The 12,432-nt window shown below is 36.1% G+C and overlaps 1 protein-coding gene across 8 annotated transcripts in view; it reads right to left on the bottom strand.

Moving 5' to 3' along the window:
• Positions 1 to 12,432, bottom strand: part of LOC101887310 (axotactin) — a 238,775-nt gene that overhangs the window by 123,276 nt on the left and 103,067 nt on the right. For all 8 annotated transcript variants that reach the window (XM_059131289.1, XM_020039625.2, XM_059131292.1 and 5 more), the window contains one exon: positions 8,315 to 8,845. In XM_059131289.1, the coding sequence (XP_058987272.1) occupies positions 8,315 to 8,845 (531 nt within the window). The remainder of the gene's footprint in view (positions 1 to 8,314; positions 8,846 to 12,432) is intronic.

Below are 12,432 nucleotides of genomic sequence, written 5' to 3'. Positions count from 1 at the left end.
CATTTATGCCAAGAGGGCATTCTGAATTGACAAAATCGGCCTAGCCCTTCTTGAGATATAAGCATTCTAGTTAACATCCCCTTCCTTTGCATATATATATTGTATAAGTTTCGCTATATATGACAGATATTTTTACTATCGGCATCTACGAAATGGTCAGAATTGACCTGTTCGTCTATTTGTGATTTCGCCGGGATTAAAAATATTCGCGGTTTAATGGGTAATTTGACTTTTATTTAACACAAATGTTATGGTCTGTTTCACCCACTAAATATTACCCAGCCCTAAGCTCTAGCCACATGCTAATTTCCGCGTCGATTGGTCTATAATTGCGACCTGTAGAGTGATTACAAATTAACATGGACAGACGGACGGACGGACGGACGAACATACATAGCTAGATCGACTCAGCTCGGCTAGGAAGATCCATATATACTTTCCTATGTTGGAAACCAATATTTCGAGATGTTACATAATTTTTGGCCCAATCAAACTTATAATACCCCCAACACATAGTGTTGTAGGGTATAAAATAGGATTTTATTATGGTATATTTGGGTTTTTAAAAAACAACTTTGCTTTTGAAAGTTTAGGCTCCATTTTATGACCTTATTTTGCTTACGCACACATGTGTAATTTCTGAGTAGGTAGGGTAAGTTTATAGCCCCCATATAACGGTACCTCGCAATATTCGGTATTTTTATGATTTTGGTGACATTATAGGCCGGAATTGTTTCAAATTTCGTATTGGAAAATCTTAATGGGTACTACAACTTATGGCAAAAAAATTCGTATGCAGGTGTTTGCAGATCTTTAAAGAGGAAAAATAGCCTATTTTAAAATGCTCATAACTCCTTAAATATTGACATTTTGGGGCTTTTATCATCATTTTGACTGCAGATATCAAAGGAGGAAAAATAGCCTGCTCATAACTCCTTAAATATTGACATTTCGGCGTTTTTAGCATCATTTTGATTGCAGATATTAAAGGAGGAAAAATAGCCTATTTTAAAATGCTTATAACTCCTTAAATATTGGCATTTTTGGGTCTTAGCATCATTTTGATTGCAGATATTTAAAAAGGAGAAACAGCCTATTTTAAAATGCTCATAACTCCTTAAATATTGACATTTTGGGGTTTTAGCATCATTTTGATTGCAATTTCTTTAAGTGGAAAAACAGCCTATTTTAAAATGCTCATAACGCTCTAAATATTGTAATTTCAAGGTTTTTTTAGCATCATTTTGATTGCAGATATTAAAGGAGGAAAAATAGCCTATTTTAAAATGCTCATAACTCCTTAAATATTGACATTTCGGGGTTTTTAGCATGATTTTGATTGCAGATATTAAAGGAGGAAATGTATCCTATTTTAAAATGCTCATAACTCCTTAAATATTGACATTTCGGGGTTTTAGCATCATTTTGATTGCAATTTCTTAAAGGTGGAAAATTGCCAAATTTAAAATGATCATAATGCCTTAAATATTGTCATTTCGGCGTCTTAAGCATAAATTTGATTGCAGATATTAAAGGAGGAAAAATAGCCTATTTTAAAATGCTCGTAACTCCTTAAATATAGACATTTCGGAGTTTTTAGTATCATTTTGGTTGCAGATATTAAAGGAGGAAAAATAGCCTATTTAAAATGCTAATAACTCCTTAAATATTGACATTTCGGGGTTTTCAGCATCATTTTAATTGCAGATATTTAAAGAAGAAAAATAACCTACTTTCAAATGCTCATAACTCCTTAAATATTGACATTTCGGGGTTTTTAGCATCATTTTGATTTCAAATATTTAAAGAGGAAAAATAGCCTTTTTTCAAATGCTCATAACTCCTTAAATATTGACATTTTGGGGTTTTAGCATAATTTTGATTGCAGATATTAAAGCCTATCTTAAAATGCTCGTAATTCCTTAAATATTGACATTTCGGGGTTTTTAGCATGATTTTGATTGCAGCTATTAAAGCCTATCTTAAAATGACCATAACTCCTTAAATATTGACATACCGGGTTTTTTTTTTTTTTTTGATTGCAGATATTAAAGGAGGAAAAATAGCCTATTTTAAAATGCTTATAACTCCGAATGGTCATGGTCTACACATTCGTATTGCCACCATATGACTATAACTCCCGATATTCCGCATTTTGATGATATTATAGACATTATCCACCGGAATTGTTTTAAATTTCGTATTTTAAGTTCGTAATGGATACTTCACCCTATGACAGATTAACGGATTGCGGGTAGGTGCAAGAACATGTGTGCCAACACCTGACCTATATTTTAAATATGTCGTTCATTATGCTATGAATTACTTTTCACAACATTTTGAAGTTTTGGAGATACCTATCGCCAATCCCGAATTTACAATTGTAAAAATTAGGGAAAAGTTTAGGCGAAATTCAGCCAGACAGATGAATGAGCATTGTTATATCGATTCCAAATGTGCTAAAGAATTTTCTAGAAGTGTATGGAATATGGAATCTAAGATAGTTATTACAACAAGGCACATTTTAGCCGCATAAAATGATGTATACCACTTCGGGAATTTTTGAAAATATTCGATTTGAGAAAATTTCCACGGAATCAATGTTAGGGTCTGAATAGAGGTCTATAGTTAATGGAGATTTATGTTTAGAGCTCAAAATGAACCAAAAAATATTGTTTTCGACACTGAATTTTACATGGGTTTAGAGTTTTGGCAAAGTCATAGACATACAAAAAGATAGGACATTGTATTGTCGCTTTGATACAATAGGTGGCGCTGGTAGTAGGTTTTATGATTGCGTGTCACATCATTATGTTGTAACATAACAGGTCAGATGTGATTATAGTGATTCTGCCGATTTTTATATATCCTCCACCATAGTATGGAGGGTATAATAAGTTTGTCATTCCGTTTGTAACACCTCGAAATATACATTTTAAATCCCACAAAGTATATATATTCTTGATCAGTATACAATTCTATGTGAATTTAGCGATGTCAGTCCGTCTAGGGAAATCACTCTCGCTTCCGAACGAAACAAAGTAGGTTAAAAAAATCTACTTAAATGTAGATTAGGTCTGCATGATTTTTGGTATTAAAAATGGGTCCACGTTTTGGTATAGCCGCCATATAATTGTACCTCCCTATTTTCGGTATTTTGGTGATTTAAGCGACGTTATTCACCGGAAATGTTTCAAATTTTGTATTTGAAGTTCGTAATGGAATCTGCAGCCTATGCCAGAAAATTGTCTGTGCAGATCCACGTCTTCGTAAAGCCCTTCGTATAGCCCTTATTTTTTTCGGTACCTCCCGATATTCGGCATTTTGATGATTTTAGAGACATTATTCACCGGAATTGCTTCAAATTTCGTAATGGATAATGGATAGAGCCTATGACATAAAATTGTCGGCGCAGGTACACGTTTTTCTATAGCCCCTATGTAATGATACCTCCCTATTTTCGGTATTTTGCTTATTTAAGCTACATTATTCACCGATTTTTTCTTAAGTTTCGCATTTGAATATGGCGTATGACAAATGTTGCCTATGCAGGTCCACGTCGTCATATAGACCCTAATAAAACGGCTACATTCGGTATTTTTTAAAATTTCAACAGCATTTTTAAATGATTTAATTTTTTTTAATTGCCCGATTCGTTCCAAATGGTGATGGGTATTAGAAGTTCCTATTCTTATTATCTAATAAATGTATACGCAGATGATCATGAATAGATTATTGAGTCCATAACAATTATTTCTGATACATTTCTTTGCGCGTTTCTGCAATTTTGTGGCGATTTCGGAATAACATATTTCTGTAACATTTCTAATGCATTTTTGTTATGTCGTCGGTCTTCTATTGCCTGATTGAAACATTAAACGGCAATATGAATTTAGGTCAGTGCAGTCGAGGACGACAGATCGGTCCGAAGAGGACATGTAATCTGTATTTTTCTGAAGAAATCTGATGTAGGACATTGAGTGTCGAACTAGCCAGCTATGTCTGTGCATGATAAAGCTAACAAGGAGTTATCAATTTTTGTTCTTTTCAAAGTTTGCACATCGTAATATGTATCTACATATCGTTCTATACAGTTTTGGTAACATATCCTGTTTGACATGAAACCAGCTTTCGATATTGTCCAAGTTTAAAGTATTATTTAATATTTGTGTTTACTACTTGTCAATATCAATAAACATTAATTTTTATTATTAAATTTTGTAAAATTTGCATTCATTTACTTTCGGTGCACCGAACACATGTTAATAAATTCTAATTCTAAATCACATTCAATTAATGAATGACACCTCAACTTGTCCTTTCTCTATCATTGTGTTTGTTTGGTTTGACATTTCCCATGAGGATGTTATTTATATAAATACAATTTAATATATATACATGTATGTTTATATACACTCACATATGTATTATATTACTAATTTAATTTGGGTCATTTGCAACAGTTTCCCCATCCTTAGACTTGTTTCACAAATTTTATCTGCAGTGTTTTTTGTGTTTTTCTCTCTCGCCCTCTTTCGTTGTTTTGCCTTGCAGCATGACATTAACTTGTGCAGTAAAACAGTGATATGTACATGTGTATGTGTGTATGGGTGTTATAGTTACATTTACATGCATCTCGTCGGCTGGGTGCATATGTTTGTGTGTGTGTATGAGTGCTTAAATTTATTTAGATAAACATTTAAAATAGCCGTGCAAACGTTTTTAATTATATGAGATAATTATGTAACATAAGACCCATTAAATAAAGCAAAGTACCGGTTGATAACAACTGAAACGCACCGAAAACGAAACAGGGTTATGCGAGAAGTTTTATATCTATTAATAAAATAATGAAATTAACTCATAGTTGTTGTTGTAACAGTTTCATATGGCTTTCAGTTTCGAAAATTCGGATACTTTCGCTGGCAGAAGCCAATATATTCTGGAGTGAGTGGGCTAGGTATGGCAGGGCAGACGTTAAGTAAATCTTCGTTAATTCGTCCACAATACGAGTTGAGATGACTGTATCATCCTCAACGTAATTCCGCCAAAAGTACCCTGGTTTAACTAGGCAGTCGAATTTCTTTAGCTGCAATTTATGGGGAAATTTAGCTCCATGACATTTATACTGTAATTGTTGATGAGATTTGTGAGTGCATCAGTATGAATAACACTCATATTTGCCTGATAGGCTTCTTGACCTATAGGCTCTCCCTTATAGCGTCGGAAATCCCTCTCTATATCATATATGGCCTTCCTGTCACAGTTGGGTGGGGCGTAGATTTATCCACAATATTATGGTTTGGAGGACACCCACGATAACACCCAAGCTGATACTGCAACGAAAGCATATAGTTATGCGGACATGCGGAAGGACATTCGGCTACTCATGATAGATGGTCAACTGGTGTCATAAGGTAGCATCCCATCGCAGTTCTCAGGGTAGCATTCTGGCAAGACTTGATGCTCTTCCACTACGTAGCACTTATATTCGCAGATCACACCGGGCCCGCTTGCTGACTACAGAGTTAAAAGTTCAACAAGCTTTCCTTGCCCGCGCCCCAAGTGATGGCGCCTTCGAGGAACTTTCTTCTACTTTTCGTTTTGTCACAGATAGCTGCGGCTTGCGCGGATTAATTGAATATGTCGTCGAATGTGACCTCTAGGATCTTAGACTAGTTTGTATTTCCCTCGGTAGGTATTAATTTTTCCTCGTCCTGCACATCAAGCTCTGTTCTCATCTACTCATACCCTGTTGTGGTAAAGTGTGGCCGTTGATATAGTGGCGGATATTTTGATATTCCTTACGTGGAAGTAGGCGGTAAGCTCCGGAAGATTGGCGCTTAATTCTCCATTCCTCCTCAAACAGTGTGGAGTCGTTGACTGCATCAAATGCTTTTGATAGGTCGAGGTTTTTTGTCTGGTTTAATGCTCGACTGATATGAGTGGATATGACGTTCAATGATGTTGTGGACGGAATCCGGGTTGATAGTTAGCAACGGGATAGCTTCCTCTGATGCTGGGGAGGAGTAAAGCATTAGAAAGGAGTCTTTCCTAAAAGCGACAAAGGCTATATTGGCCTGTATAATTCGACCATAGCAGTGGATCTGTAGCTTATAGAAGTACAGATCAACGCCCAGGTGATACAGCCGAAGTTAGTACCAAAATTTAGTACCATTTAGTACAATTATAGTACGTATATTTGAAACCAGCTCCTTCTCTTAACCACAGACATCAACAGCGACAACCTTATCAATTTTTAGGACTCCACCTCTATCCCTTCACCCAATACGCAAATTAGTACATACTACATTTTACTTTTCGAACAATTTTGGTACACATTTCCAAAATCACCTCCATATCTTAACTTCAGATACCAACAGTGATCTTAATATCAAATTTCAGGATTTCGACTCTTTCTCACAATTAGTACCAATGTCCGAAACCAGTTCCTTCTCTCAAACACATGCACCAACAGTGACATCCATATCAAATTTCAGGATTTCAACTCAAACCCTTCACTCAATATGAAATTTAGTACTATTTAGTACTTCAAATACTACTACAAACCAACTCCATATCTCAACTTCAGATACCTACAGATACCTGACCTTAATATCAAACCACAAGTAGCTATCGTTAGATGTGAATAAAACTTTTGTATCTCGTACCATCGCTCGTTACCGTGATGTCGTAGCCCGACATCAAGAAAGTGGACGGAAGAAAACAGCAACATCAGCAGAAATGGTTCGAAAAATCGTAGTGGCCGAAAAATGGCTCGTGAGCTGAACATATCGCAATATTCTGTTCGGCAAATATTGAAAAGCCAAAGCCAAAGCCAAGCTAAAGCCATTGAAATTCCAAAATGTTCAAGAACTTCGTTGCTTCGCTTGGCCGAAAGTGGTGAATTGCCGAATTTGGTTTTCTCCGATGAGAAACATTCGTTGTCCAGCAGTTTTTAAACAAAGAACATGATCATGTTAATTGCCAAAGAGGTCAGCTGGAAAAGTGCACCTTCGGTTGGCTACCAGAACTTAAGCGCCGGCCATTGTAATGGTGTGGGCCGCCATAACAGCTGATGGTCGTTCTACGCTCATATTAATCGACCATGACATCAGAATAAAGGCCGAATATTATAGCGAAAATATTCTGGAGGGTGTATTAAAGCATTGGGCACGCAAACATTTTGTCCGCAGACCTTGGAAATTCCGACAGGACTCAGCACCATCGCTCATCTCTAGCCTTTCATCCACTACGCAATTTAGTACCACTTTGTACTTTTGGAATAAATATAATACACATTTCCAAATCTAACTTTATATCTCATCCTCAGACGCTAACAGTGCCCTTAATATTAAATTTCAGTATTTAAGCTCTTTAATTTCCCCCATTACATTATATCAAGTTTCAGGGTGTTAACTCCTTAATTTCTTCCATTACCAAATTTAGTACCATTTAGTACAATTATAGTACGCATATCCAAAACAAGCTCCTTCTCCCAAAAAACAGAGGCATCCATATCAAATTTCAGGATTCCAGCTCTAACCCTTCACCTTTTCTCAACCACAGACACCAAGAGCGGCACCGACATCAAATTTCAAGATTCCAACCGTATCCCTTCACCCTATACCCAATTCAGTATCCATTTGTATTTTTCGTACAAATACAGTACACATTTCCAAAACCAACTCCGTATTTCAATCTCAGATTTCAAATTTCCCCCAATACCAGTACCAATTTAATCCCAAAAACTTCGACCAACAAAATCTCCAACCAACATCACTTCAGCGACCAATTTTATTCGCCAAATTGATTGCAGTCGTGTTAACGTTTCATTTGTTCAATTACTCGGACGAAAAAAAGATGAAAAAAAAAATCTTTCACAATAACATATTACAAATTATTCTTATAACCCATTGTGTCATAAATATACATTATCTCTGCACATGCACATCAGGAAAACAAGATTATAGTACACCACAACTATATGTGTGTGTGTGTATGTGTGGCTGGTATGCACGGAAGCACAGCATAACAGATGCAGAATACTAGTCAGACATGCAACATATTTTTTTTAACACCACTACAAATGTTGCATGTATCCATTTGTAGATTTTTGATGCCCTCATTCGCTTATTTGGCCATTGCATGACGATACAGGAGGATGGTTGGTGTGAAATGTAATGCTAACTAGCCCCCATTATGCTACCCGCCCCCCCTCCCCATGCTTGGCACTCACATACAAATACACTGAATTACCAAATATCCTACACGTATGCACACATATACATATAGCTGGCAAACTGGTACTTACCATGATAGTGAACTTTCGGATTGCCACGATGCAGCTCATACAAAATGGACACATCGTTGTAGTAGACATTCTTTAACGAACCGACGAAATTATTATGCGATGCCAAACCCTTCTTCTTATGCAAATCCGGTCCGCCGCCAAAATAAATTTCCGGATCGAAGAGCAGGTTGCCACTGACCGTCGACGGTATCTCCAGTATCTTCATCTGCTGGTCGAGTATTATGCGCACCGTACGCTGTTCATGCGAGATGGTCAAATTGTGCCAATTATTACGTGTCAGCTCGTCCGTCAGTACGGTGGACATGGGATTGTCACCGAAATCCATTTCAACATAAATTGACTGATTTTTAATGGATGCGGCGATGTACTGATGCTTCAGTGACTCACCGCTCGCATAGAACAGAGCGGAATCGTCGAATTGTGTCCGAAACATCAGGCTGATACGTGTCGTTGACGAGTGGACGCGATCCTTCCAATCGTAAATGCGATATGAGACATAGCTGGAGCCACGTAATGTTATTATTGTTGCAGCTGGAGTTTTTTTTTGTTCGTTTGTTTGAAAAAAAGAGAAAAGAAAAACAAAATGAAATGATTGAAGGAAATAATTCGAATTTGAATGACAGCTAAATGAAGTCATGCAATATTGAGATATTTATTTTTTACGTTTGCATGAACTGAGTAGATATTAGGGGTAATTGTTTGATGTGTAGTCCCTTCAGGAAGATAAATTTAATACGAAGTAGGAATGCTACGTATGTTTGCTAAGCGTTAAGTTTGACAGGTCCGAAATGTGTAGATATGGATTAGGAAAAAAATGTCTTTTCAAATGAGAACCTAGAAAACGCGAATTTCTAACTGAGCCCGATATGTGAAATTTCAGACCATTTGATCCCATGTAAGATTTTTTAGGGGAAGAGATTAAACCTTTTTTCACACCGAAAGTGTGGCTTATAACAATTAAATAAGGAAAATCCGGATATATTTTTATACTGGATCTGTAGCAAACCTTGTATCTGGGACCAAAACCTTTTGTAATTCCCATAATCTGAAGAAACCGTTATATGGGGACTATGCAAAGAAATTGACCTACATGAAATACTTTAATGGCTAAGTGCGACCTGCAGTTATGAACAATCTGTAAATAGCAACCAATGATGGATCTTACCCAAGGGAAAGACCATACATTTTACCCATTTGCATTTTGACCTAGGACTACCACGGCTGCTTCATTCCTGAATTGATTTTTTTTAACTTTTTCGTTGAAAATCACTTCTTCACTTCAAACTTCCAGATTAGGTTTAAAAAGAGCACACCTTGTCTCACCGTGACCACCATCTAGGATCGGCATCTGGTTGTAGATTATCTGACTCTTAGACGTTCGTCATTTTGTTAGGTGGTTATAAACTTTTTGAACCGTATTTGCCCCAAATATAACATTAGATAACACTGTGCAACACAAAAAATAATTACGGGGAAAATCCAGCAGGTTATGAAAAGAAGACACATGTGTCGACGTATTTAAAGTTTACATCGCAAAGTATCTTAAATAAAGGGGGCTAATTCCCCCCTCTTCCAGACTTCTGGAAATTTTCGGATTATGATACCTCGAAATTCGTACAGTTTAGTCCTATAAAGTCTTCGGTAGTATTGTAATTAAAACAAGTAAGAAAAAGTCAAAATTCGGGCTAGGCTGACTATATCCCTACCCTATATACCCTACCCTAATATGCATATTTAGTAGATCTCCCGTAACAAAAGCATTTTTTGAAGTAGATCATACCACCTAACAATATTTGGCTTTAGATAAGTTATAGTTTGGTTTCAGAGGGAGCTAATATATGGGAGGTATACGCAACTCTGAATCGATTTTCACTAAATTTGACGGAGACATTTTAATCTTTTATATCATTGCTATAGAGTGCATGATATTACTACGGGAAGGATTATATAACAAAAAACAAAATAAATATCGGAGCCGAGTTCCACAAAATTTGGAACATTTGGACTGATATTAGCCATTATTTTCACAATAAACCTGAAATCGGCTTAAGGATATATGTGGGAGCTATATCCAAATCTGAACCGATCTTGATAAAATTTGACAGAGGTGTTCCTGCGTTGTATCTGATATTATTCTTGTGGAGTTTATATTATGCATTAGAGGGACTTAAACGCCAAATCGGATGAAACATATATATATATAGGAGCTATAGCTATATCTGAACCGATTTTCACCAAATTTAATGTACTTGCTTCTAGACTGGATTCGGTCGGATGTGCAAAAAATCTGGTCATTTGGACTGATATTGGCCGTTTAGTGCACTATTAACCCTAAATCGGTTGAAGATATGTGGGAGTTATATCTTAAACTGATCCGATTATCACCAATTTCAATAGGGCCAAAGAAATATTGTTTGCAAAATTTCATTTCAATCGAATGATAAACGCGACCTGCATTTTGTTCACAAGAATACTTGGACATACGGACTGACACACATAAATGGACTCAGAAAGTTATTCTATAATGATCCTCAAAAGTAATTTTAGACCCATAATTACATATCTCGCTACCTTCTCCATTTTACAAACAAATGTACGAAGACATGATACCCTTATCACTATGTGGTGTAGGGTATAAATACGAGGAAAATTCAGGTCGAAAATTGTAACTTCGGGGGAATCAACAAAGGTAAGAAATATGGCTAAAATCAGCCTCTAAACGGGATCGTTACAAGTCAATATATTCTACAATGTTTTTGTCATAAGATCCTACTATAGGTCCTAGAAGATGTCAAGAGTTTAAATCTCAACATTTCCCGAGGAAATCCATATCATAAGTGTAGATACCAACAGAGACCTTAATGTGAAATTTGAGGAGACTGGGCCTATCCCTTCACCCAATACCAAATGTAGTAACATTTAGTACGCACAAAATAAATATTCTATATCTATCCATTCTAGACACCCACGGTGATCTAAAATTAGTACGATTTAGTTCTTTTCGAATAAAAATAGTACGCATTTGCACAACCACCACCAGATACCAACAGAGATCTCAATATCGAATTTAGGAATTCCAAATATAGTAGCATTTATAGTACACATTTCCGAAACCAACTCCATATGTCCCCAATACCAAATTTCAGATTTCAGGCACTATTTGTTCACCCAATACCAAATTGTACCAAATATAGTACTAGTTAGTACTTTCGGTGTACTTGTAAAACACATTTCCAAAACCACATCTTTATCACAAATCTACCACCAAAAGGGACCAATATCAACATTTCAAATTGCCAGCTTCTTCTGTTCATCCAAAACGGAATTGTACAAAATTTAGTACCATTTGTTACAATTCTTATACTTAGTACACATTTCCAAAAACCACCCCCTTACATCAAACCCATTTCCAAGAATCGATTCTCATACCAATTTCTAAGGTTTTACCACTATCTGTTCACATAATTCCAAAGGGTACCAAATGTAGAGCATTTAAGTACTTTTGGTACTCGTATTGTTAGAATTTCGAAAAAACCCCTTTAGTTTGTCTATCCTACACAACATCAAAGACTCTCACTCCTAGTTTAAGATATCCACCTCTATTCTTTCTCCAAATACTAAGGTATATACTATTTAGTACTTTTCGTACTATTTAGCACATATTTCCAAATCTCCTAGCCATGTGTCAACCAAACCGGACAAAAGGTGATCATAATGCCTAATTTTAGGCTATAAACTAAATCCCTTATCATATAGCACTTTTTAATACGGATTTCCAAAACCACCTCCAAATCTCAACCCTATACATTAACAGTGATCTGAATACCGAATTTCAGATTTCAAGCAGTATACATTCACGCAATACATGTCTTAACTTTTTAAATTTTGAGAAAGCATCTTATTTTATTATACCCTCCACCATACTATATATTAATTTTGTCATTCCGTCATTCATAACTCCTCGAAATACTCATGTCAGACCCAACAAAGTATATATATTCTTGATCAGCGTAAAATTCTAAGACGATTTAGCCATGTCCGTTTGTCTGTCTGTGTGTCTATCTGTCAGTCTGTCTGTTGTAAGCACGCTATCTTTCGAACAAATTGAGATAGAAGGA

The sequence above is a fragment of the Musca domestica genome, unplaced genomic scaffold (assembly GCF_030504385.1).
Source record: "Musca domestica strain aabys unplaced genomic scaffold, Musca_domestica.polishedcontigs.V.1.1 84, whole genome shotgun sequence".
Classification (NCBI taxonomy): domain Eukaryota; kingdom Metazoa; phylum Arthropoda; class Insecta; order Diptera; family Muscidae; genus Musca; species Musca domestica.
This window is presented reverse-complemented; position numbering and strand designations above follow the sequence as displayed.